Source organism: Alnus glutinosa, chromosome 6, assembly GCF_958979055.1.
Source record: "Alnus glutinosa chromosome 6, dhAlnGlut1.1, whole genome shotgun sequence".
NCBI classification, from domain to species: Eukaryota; Viridiplantae; Streptophyta; class Magnoliopsida; order Fagales; family Betulaceae; genus Alnus; species Alnus glutinosa.
Window position 1 is genome coordinate 29,455,892 of NC_084891.1, and position 12,750 is coordinate 29,468,641.

The 12,750-nt window shown below is 35.6% G+C and overlaps 1 protein-coding gene across 1 annotated transcript; it reads left to right on the top strand.

The window, feature by feature from the left end:
• The first annotated feature begins 1,535 nt into the window (after positions 1–1,535).
• Positions 1,536–5,028, top strand: LOC133871131 (disease resistance protein RPP13-like). The gene is made up of 2 exons (XM_062308508.1): positions 1,536–4,489; positions 4,681–5,028. The coding sequence occupies exon 1, from the start codon at positions 1,846–1,848 to the stop codon at positions 4,474–4,476; it is 2,631 nt and encodes an 876-aa protein (XP_062164492.1). The 5' UTR covers positions 1,536–1,845; the 3' UTR covers positions 4,477–4,489; positions 4,681–5,028.
• Positions 5,029–12,750: the final 7,722 nt, after the last annotated feature.

Sequence of the window (12,750 nt, forward strand, 5' to 3'; positions counted from 1 at the left end):
TAGTAGTGAATGTATGGATGAGCATCCACTTAATAGAATTTGTATTCTTGGCCACTTAACTCTAACAAATTGGATCTATTAGTTGTTTTATAACTACACTTACTCTGTGGTACCTAACTCTTGTAGATCGACAAGCCACCAAACCAGAATCTGTTTTAACAATCTCCAATGTATTAAATAAATTCCTTGTCCCTAAAATGAACAACAACAACAACAACAATAATAATAATAATAATAATAATAATAATAATAATAATAATAATAATAATAATAATAAATTCCTTGTATTAATTGTATGAGAAAAGTCACAAAAGTTTATGTACCTTCCTTAAATTACCACCTAATTGGTAATGCCCCCTCTAAACTTTCAATTGGGACAATGTCTCTTAAGACTACAAAAAAGTTGTTAATGTCTCCCCCAAGGCTAGCAAAAAGACAAAAGTGCCCTTACAATTTGTTCAATAAGACAAAAATACCCCTATAAATTCAAAAAAAAAAACAATTTAACCTTTAAAAAAACCGATTTTTTAAAAAAATTCTTTGAAAAAAGCAAAAATTTTATTATTATTTTTTAAAAACAAAAAAATTGTTAATTTTTCTTTTAATTTTTAAATTTGGCCACACCTTGTTTTTATGTATTTATTTATTTTATTTTTTGAATTTTTAGTATTTTATTTATTTTATTATGAGTATTTTTTGTCATTGGAAAAATATTAACAATTTTTAGTAGTTTGAGATAAATATTATCCAAATTAGAAGTTTTGAAAAACATTGTCAATTAAGTGATAATTTGAAGAGGTTATGTAGACTTTACTTTAGTTATATTTAGCTTTTATAGAACCGTCGCATGACAGTTTTTAAGAACAACTCCAACATATTAGATAAATTTTTCGTTTTAATTATATTTAGCTAATGTTACTCATTATCAATATATTTAGCCTTTGGGCTTTTATCAATATATGGTAGCATTATCGGCTTAATTAGCCAAACAAACGCGCACACCAAGGTCAGTAGAGACGAGTGTGAAATTGTTTTCGCTTCAGAGAGTTCTTTTTCTAATCAATAAAAAAGAAAGACTTTTTGGTTCAATAATTGCGATGATGTCAATAACTTTCGAGACCTGCATTTCCGGTTGATTCAAGGGAGATGATACTTGCACATTATCCTCCTGTTCTTCTTTTATCCTTTTAAAATTGACGTGGCTCTTAAAATTATTATTGAATCAAAATTTAATAGTCATATATCAAAAATTTAATAGTGATTTTAAGAGTTACATCAATTTTAAAGGGATAAAAAGAGGACAAAGAGATGATGCGTAGCATTACTCAAAAAATATAAAAAGATTTCTCCTGATTTTTTGGCCCGCTGGATGGCTGAAGTTATCCACCGACGTAATCGGAATTATTGACCCAAAAGGTCTTCGTTTTTTCTCTGGGCACCCAACAAGTCTTTCTTTTTCCGAGCACTCAACAAGCTAGTCTTAATTTATAATTACTTCTTCTGAATACCTCAACGAGAACAGCCGTGGCGTGGCTTCTGAACTCTGTATATTTATTCCACCGTTCTTTCCCCCTCAATCTCTTTCTCCTCTAACCACTACCACCTCAACCAAAAAATAGAAAGAAAAAAAAAATCCAAAAAGAGAGAGAGAGAGAGAGAGAGAGTTTGTGAGTGACTTTCAAAAATCGAAACGTAAACAATGGTGTTTTACCAAACTTAATCCATCATTTTCCTTTCATCCTCTCTTCCCTCTTTCCTCTCGCTCCCCTCACCATCCTCTAACAATGTAAAAAAAAAAAACGTTTCTGAGTTCGTAAAAGATTTGAGGGTGGGAAGATAACATAAATGGCAACCGGTCTCCTTACTCCCGTCGTACAGTACTTGCTCCAGCTAGTCGATGAGAAAGTAAGACTCGTTGGTGGATTGAATGATCAAGTCAATTCACTTCAGCGGGAGCTCAGTCTAATGTCTGACTACCTGGATCCACCCGACGGCAAGCGGAATGCCGTATTGAAGTCTGCAATCGATGAAGTCAGGGAGATGGCTTACAAGGCTGAGGATGTAATCGACACATTCATCCTCAACACCTCAAAACACATGAGGAGGAACGCGTTTGGGAGGATAATCCAATGGCTTCCCCACGAAAAAACGCTTCTCGATGTAGTACAGAAGATAGAAAGCCTTAACAGAGAAATCAATAAAATCTTCGAAAATATCAAAAAGTACGGCGCCGGTGAAAGAGCTGAAGCTAGTGTAGATGCAGATCAGTCCGAGGAGGCACTGCACAGAAGTAGGAGAGAAGTCGAAGAAGATGACGTGGTGGGCTTCAACAATAACGCAAAGGCATTGGCGAAGCTTTTCATTGCAAACGGTTATGAGCTTGATGTCATTTCAATCATCGGCATGGGTGGGTTGGGGAAAACAACTCTTGCCAGGAAATTCTACAACACTACTCGCTCCAGGAGGCACTTCGCACGCCGTGCATGGGTGTACGTATCTCAACATGACAAAACTAGACAGCTGTTGCTTAAAATTTTGAAGGAGATGCCAATATCAGATGAGTTGAGAAGGAAGCTCGAAGGCATGGGGGAGGGCGAGTTGAAAGAGACGCTGTCCAAATACTTGAACGGGGAGAGGTACCTGGTAGTCATGGATGACATCTGGAAAACTGATTTCTGGGATGAGGTAAGATCTGTATTTCCTAATAACTCCAATGGAAGTAGAATATTGATCACCAGTCGTAATAAAGCCGTAGCTTTAAATGCAAGCCATAGTACTCGTCTCTACATTCTTCCATTTCTCAATAAAGATGAAAGCTGGGAACTCTTTCATAAGAAGGTATTTCGAGGAGAAGAATGTCCTCCCGAGTTAGAGCTTCCGGGGAGACAATTGGCAGAAAGCTGTCGTGGCTTACCACTTTCAATTGTGGTATTAGGAGGCATTTTAGCAAACGAAAAGCGGGAATTGCTATCATGGTCAAAATTTGAAGTTATAAATAATAAGCTTACTCGATGCAAAGACATATTGGCCTTGAGCTACACCTACCTGTCCCGGCACTTGAAACCATGCTTTTTGTATCTTGGTGCATATCCGGAAGACTTTGAGATTCCTGTAAGGCAATTGATCAACCTATGGATAGCTGAGGGTTTCATACAGCACACTCACAATATGGACCCAGAGGATGTTGCTGAAGGTTACTTGGAGCAGCTTATTGATCGAAGTTTGATCCAACTAGCTAGCAGGAGGACAGACAGAAGATCAGTGAAGACATGTCGTATCCATGATCTTCTGCGAGATCTCTGCATATCACAGAGTGCAGAAGAGAAGTTTCTCGATGTCCATACAGAAGGTAACTATTCAGAATCATCTGCCAACAAATCCCGCCGACTTTCCATCCAAGGTATCGTTGATCCATATATTTCTTCAAACTCCTCTTACCCTACAATTCCCCGTTCCTTGTTGTTTCTTGGCCGAGATACAAATGAATTTGATAAAAAGCACTGGAAATGGGTTGACGAAAACTTCAAGTTGATTCGGGTGCTTAATTTCGGGCATTTGATTAATCTATCCATTCCCGAAAGCATAGGAAAATTGATCCATTTAAGGTACTTGGGTATAAAATCTGATGCATTGAAAGCTATTCCAGCTTCCATTCGCAAGCTTACTGATCTAGAAACGCTTGACATGAGACATACTTCTCCGAGTATTTTGCCAAAAGAGATATGGAAGCTGCGACGCTTAAGGAATCTCTATATGTATGGGCCAGTGAGTTTTCCTAACTATTTTGACCCAAAGGATAAACCTCTGCGGAGCCTTCACGTCCTTTCCACTGTATCCCTTACCCCAAAAAATGTGCTAATTTTAGAGGCCAATCTTCCTAAGCTAAGGAAATTAGGAATTTGGTTTGCGGAGGATAGCGACAGCCATGTTTTGAATAGCCTCATCCACTTACCTGATCTTCGAAAATTGAAAATTATAAATTATAAAGAGCGTTCTAATGTTCCGATTTCATTTCCATCAAACATCACCAAAATAACTTTACGAGCAGGGTACCTAGATGTCGGTGACAGCATCGAAGTGTTGGGGAAACTTTCGAGTCTCATGATACTGAAACTAGAAAGTTGCTCGCTTTCTAGTAATCTCGAATTCATTGCAGGTTCATTCCCTAAACTCGAAGTCCTGAAATTGAAAGAATTGACTATTAAAGAATGGAAACTGGAGAGAGACGCAATGCCATGTCTCAAGCATTTGGTTATCAATCGATGCATTGAGTTGATCGTGCTCCCTTTCGAAAGTTTGTGTGCTTTACAAGATGTGGAGGTGTTACACAGCAACATAGAATCGGTAATGACGCTTCAGAAATTGCAGAAGAAGAAATCACGGAAGAATCTTCGATTCAATCTAGTGATTGATCCTCTCCCTGGTGACAACTTTTATCAAAGAACCGCGGCATCTCCTCCGGCGACTTCATCATAGAGCTAGCATGCTGGTATATACTTTCTTGATCTTTTTCTTTCGATTCTGATCCAATTACCTCACATTATACTTTTGTGGAGCCCAAATGTATGTAGGGTTTTGCTTTTTGCCTTTTTTCTTTTCTGAACAATACAATTATGCTAATAAAGCTACCCTCTTACTTTGCCTTTAATTTCTACAATTGTTAATTATATGATGACACAGGACCTCGACGGATACGAAAATGGAGTTCCTTTCGACCGCTGTTTCAGGCTTTCCCATTCAATAATTGCTGTTATCAGGTTCATGCATTGAATAGCATGACCGGCGGTTGGCTCTCTGCATTCAATTTTTGTTTTTCTGGTTTGCTTCCTGTGTGGCTGTTGCTTCTCCATTTGTATTCTCCTCCCACTTTTTGTGGTTTCACGTACGTACTTTGTTATCGGTGATTATTGAAGCAAGACTATCATCCAAGGTTTCCTCTTCCGTAATTGAAAGGGTTCCTAACAAAAACAAAAGGGGATGGAAACATTGAATTGTTCCTTTAGATTTGAATGAATTTTCAGTAATCTACTACAGTGTTTTTGCTTTTATTTAACTTTCAATAAAAGTGTAGATTTTAGCATTTCTAATCGGAAAATGTTATTTAATATTTCTTGTCCTTATCAGCTTATCTTATCAATATTTGCTGACATAATGGGCTTGTTTGGTAAGGGAAGGGGAAGGGAAGGGGAATTGGTAGTAGGAGTTAGAATTGATAGATGTGATATAAAGTAAAAAGAATTTGTATAGAAAAGTGAAAAAAAATTTGTATTGTAGTGAATTTTTTTATTTAAATAATAATAAAAAATTATTGATGTGATATAAAGTTGGAATGTTTTGAAGTTAGTTATTTTTGGAATAACAAGCCCAATATTATTAAGTTACCTTTAAATCAATCTTAATTTAAAAAGAAAGAAAAAAAAAAAAATCAATGATGGATTGACAGTATCACTTCATTAGAGATGAATATGAGAAAAACAAGAGAATACGAAATATCATTTATGTTTCTCATCGCACTAATGCGGAGGACTTTGAATTCATATATATGTTAGTGCGAATACATGCATTATGGAAGCGTAATGTTGGACTTCAAACTGGTTTATAATTTGTTAACACGTGTCAGCCTATGATTGAAATCACATGCATTAACCACTAAAAAAGATTTAACACGATTATGTATTAACAAATCATAAAAGAGTTGTAAATTTTTTATGCTTAATATGCAAAGCGAATCCTTACATCCCAACACCCAAAAGACGTTTCGACTCGTCGATGATCTGGACCCAAACAAGCGTGCTCCACTGGCGGTGGACGGAGGAGTTGGCTGCCGTTAAATAAGCCTATGAAGGTAGTAGGCTCGTTTGACAACGCTTTGTAGAAAAATTTTGTCCTCTATCTTTTATGAGTTTACAATACAAAATGCTTTATTTATAGAGCTTAGGGATGAACATTATCCTAATCAGATCTCTTAATTTTGGATAATTCAATATCATCAAATCCCTAAATTTAAGGTAATCTAATATTTATTAAAGACAATACAATTCTTATCAAATCCCTAACTTCAGGATAATCCAAATGTATTCTAACAAAAAAACACATAGCCGCGATCCACCATGGAGAAGATACCATCCTGGTAGGCGAGGAAGTTTCCCCATATTGTTTTTTTAAGAAAATAAAAAAAAAATATTTTTTATTATTTATTTTTAAGTAATTTCTAATGTGGCATAATAACGTGGTGTTGGGTATATGTGGCGAACGTTGATAGGCCTTCACATGGCACAACGTTAAATTATTAGACGAAACATAGACAAAGTGACCAATAGAAACAGTGTTAATAAGATGTCCACATGCACTATTCATGATACGTTTTAAAATCGAAGTGACTATTTGATCTAGTACTTTTAGCTTATTCTTCCCCCTACTGCTAATACTACTCTTCACACCTACTTCACATCGATTGACTTGACAAGTTTTAGTGTTTTAAGTGACTTCCTATTTCAATTATTTTTTTAAAAAAATCATTTTAAATACATTATGTCAACTAGTATAAAATTGGCGGGAATAATATTATTTCTGACTAAATAATAAAAATGTTAAAGTCCGTATACCCCCCTTAAACTATCACTCAATTAACAATATCCTCCGAAAAACTTTTAATTTGGACAATGTCTCCCCAAACTACAAAAATTTGTCAAAGTTTCCCTAATGACGAAAATACCCTTAATAAAATAAAATAATAATGATAATATTAATTAAAAAAAAAACTAAAACAAAAAAAAATTAAAAAAGAAATATATAAAACCAAGGGAAGCAAAACTTAAAAATTAAAAGAAGAATTAAAAAAAAAAAAAATCTTCTATATATATTTTAAGAAATTAGTTTTTTTAAAGGAAAAATAAAATTTAACTTTTTAAAAAAAAATATAATTTTTTATTTTTATTTTTTAAAATAAACTTATTACATGAAACTATCAAATAAAAATCATTCACTGAATTTAATCATTAATCTATGAAGAATAAATAGAATAATCTCAAGAACACATAAAAGTAGATTTGTGCACTTACCTCAGAAAAATAGATACCAAGGTAGAGGAAGCCAGGTACGTGGTGATTGGTACCATACCAATCATCGGTGCAGTTACATTCAGTGATTTATGTGTATCATTTCTCTTATTTGATTCGGATGTAGCGGGGCGCTACTTTTTATTTGACAACTACAGAAGTAAAGTTGTGTAGTATTAGCATTGAAACTCTAGGTCAGAACATCTCAATAACAACAATTAATTGTAGGGTCGTCATTGAAGCATATTACCACATCAAATGGACACTTCCGACGAACTCGAATTTATTTAACATGCTCGATTTTGATGTGATTCTTACAATAGATGGGTTATGGAAACACTTGTGAGTAAGGATTGTGGATAGAAGAAAGTGATACTCAGTCTACCTGATGGTGCGGAGTTCAAATTTGACGAACCGTTAGTGGAAGCTATTCCGACCATACTTTCGTTAGTACAGGACAGGAAGTGCATTGCATGAAGACTTTCTTAGCCTACGTCGTCTGTGTAAAAGGAATTCTGCTGGCCAAATCTGTGAGGAACCAATCATCGGTGCAGTTCCATTCAGTGAGTTTGTCTTGATTGATTCAACCGATTGTGTAAAACACAACTTATGGGCCCTGAAGTCAGTGTTGCGGTAATGAGTGATGCTACGATCGAGTAGAACTCGTATCTTTTTTGTATTCCTAAAATAAATGATATAGATTTTAAAATTATTATTTTATCTATATGAATCAAATAATAATTTTAAGAAAAATATTAGCTGCATAACATTTGTCCAATAATTAAAAATAAAAAAATAAAATGCTACAAACATCAGTATTGTTGAACAAATATTGTGTAATAGTTATGCAGTTAACATTTCTCTAATTTTAAAAATCAGGTTATTTTTTTTTTTAAAAAAATAATAATAATACACAATGAGACTTATACCATTACCATGCGTTTATGCGGCTATGCCGTACCTTTACTAACTTGTCGATGCATGGTCTATGCCAAATGCTTCCCTCACGTGGGTGAGATATTGTCGCAAAACACCAAAAAAAAAAAAAAAAAAAAGGAATCAGGATCAAATGGAGAGGATTCTCTCCATTTGGTTATAAATGAAAGGTATAATTGTCTTTTTACATTTTCATAAAATATGAAAAGATAACTATGCCTCTCCTTTATAACTAAATAGAGAGAAATGGAAATGATACAAATGGAGAGGATTCAAATTCAAAAAAAACATGATTAAGGATCAATTAATCATGCATATCCTGACTCAGTGACTCTTGACCTTCTCAATTATTTCATTTTATATATATATAAAAGAGATGTGCAAATTATTTCTTATGTAAATCCTACAAATTTAATAGTTAATTTCAAAATGAGAGTAAGAGAAAGTTAGGAATAGTATTACTTTTTTATTTTTTTAAAAAAAAAAATGAAGAAAGAAAGAAAGAAAAAGCTTCTCTCCATATATAATGCCTAAAAATAGCACCTTTTTTTCAAACCATGGGCCATTCACCCTAAAAATCAGGATAAGGCATCGCAATTTTCAATTTTCCACCCCAAATCCTAAGTATTTTTTTTTTTTTTTAAAAAACATGTCCACACAAAAGGAGATGAAGGATTCAAAGTAGTAACTTTCGCTTTATGAGACGTGATCTCCAGTTTATTGAGCCACTCCTTAGGGACACCCAAAATCCTAAGTTAAGGAGATCTATCATCATCCTAATCAACAGTGCTTCAAATTATAAAAGGGCACGCTCTTGTACTTTGAGAGAATTATGTACCATTGGCATCAGAATATACTGCAGGATATTTAGGAACCCCATCACTAGTCTAAAGCTTAACATTAAGCTCATCATAATTTTCAAAAGCATGTTGTATTACAGAAGATATTAAAGGCTGTTTTTCAAAGGCAAGTTTTTCCTAGACAAAAGAAATTATTGTCGACGTCAAGACTCAAGATAGTGTGCAAGTTGCCTGTTGGCTGTCAAGAAGATAATGGCAAAATATAGGACAAATTGGCAAAGAGTCGTAATTCTTCTTAGCTTACCTTGCATACTTTGTGTACACACAAATTTAAAGGGGTGGTTTTCATTTTTCTTTTTTTCTTTATGTTTATATATATATATATATATATATATATATATATTAAAAAAAAAAAAAAAAAACCTCCAACACACTTTGTGTACGAAAGTGTGTACACAAAGTGTGCAGCAAGCATTACTCAATTGGCATTCTTTTTCCCTGCTAACAAAGGAAATTATTGCATACATCAAGATTGAAGATAGTGCGTAGAGATGTAATCGAGCCAAGCCGAGTCGAGTTCGAAAATTTCAAGACTGGCTCGTTTATGAGTCGAGCCTAAATAGTCGAGTTCGAATTCGAGCCGAGCTATAAATTACATGTTCAAGCTCGGCTTGTTTAAAACTCGGGCGAGCTCGAGTTCGTTGAAAATGACATTCGAGCCAAGCCGGGTTACTGGACAAGCTCGGCTCAACTAGAGCTCGATGTAAACTATTAAATTTTTCAATGAGTGATCAAAGCAGAATTCAAGCCCAAATTTATGAACAACCTCTATGCATTATATTTATTAATAACATAAATATATAATATGTAAGTATATAAGGCATATTATAAAATATATTACATAACTATAGTTTATAAGTAACAAATTAATAATATGTTATTATATATAACTACAGAGTATAAACAATGGTATATGTATAATGTGAACATATGGTAAGTCTAATATATTCTATATAACTAAGTAACTATAATATAAGTATAATATATAACTATTGTTAACCATGTGTGATGTGATATATGTATTTATATATAGGGAAAACTGCAATTTACCCCCCTGATGTTTACACGAATTTTCAATTTTGGAACCAATGTTTAGATTGCTTCAATTGCACCCAAGAAAGTTGAAAAAATTTTCAATCCACCCCCTTCCGTCCAATTGCTCCGTCTGATGAGACGGAAATGGACCCACGTGCGCGGCATGTGACTTATATGCTCTTAACCGGACGAAAATACCCTCAAAAAATTGAGCCGTTGTTTTCTAAGTCACCCGTTTTGTTTCATGTATATTTGGTTCAAATATTGTTTAAGGAAAAACAAGGGTTTCGAATTTGAAGGCTGACGGAGACGATGGACGCCTCGACACAGGACTCGACCCCTGGCCAGATACCCGTCTGTTCTGGGCAATCGATTGGGCACTCGAAGGAGAGGATGGAAGCAAGGTCGGAGTCCCCACAGAGTGTTGCCACTTTTTCACGGCAACGAGTATGCTACTGCGAGTGGCCGATGAATGTGAAAACGGCGCACACGAGCAAAAATTTCGGAAAAAGGTTTATGGGGTGTGAAAATTGGAAGGCAAGTAGTACTTATTCTGATCGATTTTAGGGTTTCATTTTGTATTTGGGAGTTCAAATTTGCAATTTTATAGTCGGCTTTTGAAATCTGGCTTTTTTGCATATATACCATTCGATGTTGGATTGTTGGTGCTAAAAAGTGGCAAAATCTGGAATGCATTCCAGACAAGTTGGACAAGTTGCAATTTTTTCATTATTTGTTGTGTTTTGCAGATCCACAGAGATTGTGGTTTCTTTGAGTGGGTTGATCCCAAAATGTGTGCACATGGTCAGAGGGTTGTTGGTCGATTGGTTGAGTGGCACGAAAGTTTGGTGGCAGAAACTAGACGATGTGAAACCATGGTTGAAGTAGAAGTTGGGAAAGTGAAGGCCGAAATGGAGAAAGAGATTGAGAAGGTGAAGGCCGAAGTTGACAATGAGAGGAACGCAGAAATTGCACAATACCGTAAATAAATTGAGATTTGGGGGATCAAATTTGAAGCAGTGAAGAAGAATTACCACACAATGCTTGTGTGTTCGTGGATTTTATTTGCATTGTGTTTCTTCTTCGGACATGCAGCCAAAAACCAGGAGGACAATAGGGTTGGTTATTTGAGGTTGCCTTGAGTTGTATTGTTAGACATTTTTTGTGCACTTCTATGGGGCCATAGAAGCTAGAAGTGAACCATTTTTTGTGCACTAAGTTGTGTTGTGGTATTTTGGTTGCTTTATTGCATATATTTAAGTGGGATTGTTTGTAGTTGGAGCTGCTTGTATTTATAAAGTAACAGAATTTTATCCCATTATATTTTTCACACTATCATTGATGGAGTTCATGTGCTTGAGCATCTTAAAATACGGGGTCGATTTGTTTGGGCCGATGAACCCCGAGTCCCTTTCTTGTTAGTTGCCTAAACTGTCTTCAATTTTTAACTAATTGTAATCAATCCGGATACGTATAATTCAGATTAGATATAACAATACAAGTATATAAGCACACAATTTGGACCCAAAAGGTAAAATTATATTCAATGCTAATGATTGCAATTTAGCTAACCGAATTGCAATCGATTTGGGCAGCTAATGAAGAAGGATTAATTTCAATGGAGTCTCATTGTCCAAACAGCCCATTCGAAACCCTTTCTCATTAGTTTCATAAATTGGCTACAATTTGGTCAGCAAATTAAGCCGATCCCAATACACATAATTAACATTAGATATAATAATCAGAAGTATATAAGCACACAATTGTCAATTGGGTCCAAAAGATAAATTTCAAGCATTCTCTTCAAAGTAGCGTAATTACATAATTCTCCCTGTCCCATATCAACCGCATGACACACCCAAAATTTATTTCTCCAAAATCAGTGTTGACCTGTTCATATTGTTAATGCATTCCAAAACCACACAAATATCAAAACCTGCAATGCATTCCAAAACTACACAAATGTCAAAACCTGCAATGCATTCCAACATCATAAAACACATTGTAATCATTACACAAAAATAAGCAATTCTGCATTGCTAGTACTGTCTATCAAACACAACCACCAATCCTGCATTTTATGTACTGTATCAAACACACAACCACCAACTGTCAAACACACAACTACCAACTGTCAAACGCACAACTACCAATTGTCAAACACAGATTATGCACATGTGCATTAAATACAAGCACATATTTAATTAACGCTTCCATTCTGGCCTCATTCTCTTCCTCTTCGCTTCAGCAATCTCAATTGCCTTTTCAACAGTGGCCACCACACGTTTGCCCTTGCTTTTGGATGCCGGATTAGTTGTTGTCCCACTGGTTCCCGCACTGCCACCTCGAATTGCATGGCCCCCTCGGATTGCAGGGCCACCTCGAATTGCATGGCCCCCTCGGATTGCAGGGCCACCTCGGATTGCAGGGCCACCTCGTTCATCACTATCACCCTGAGTTAGATCAATAGGTGTGGTGGGACCCGGTTTGGACTTCCCAAAAATAGCCGCGACCCTTTGTGTCTTCCGTCTCCTTGGAGGAGGTGGGACAGGATTTGTTGTTGCTAGTGGAGGTGGTGGGACTGGATTTGTTCTTGCTAGTGGAGGTGGTGGGACTGGATTTGTTCTTGTAGCCTGTGTAGGAGTTCTTGAGGTGGTACTTTGTGTCTGTTCCAAATGAGTCAAATAAGGTGTGGGACTATCAGTATGCATATAGTACATAATAAAAAAAAAAATAAAGGATAATAAAGATTAATAAACGCACACTGTCTGGAGGTGGGGTAGGCAGCACAACACTTGCTTGGGTACTTCTCATTGGACATGCCCTTTTATTGTGCCCTCTACCCTTACACATGGAGCATT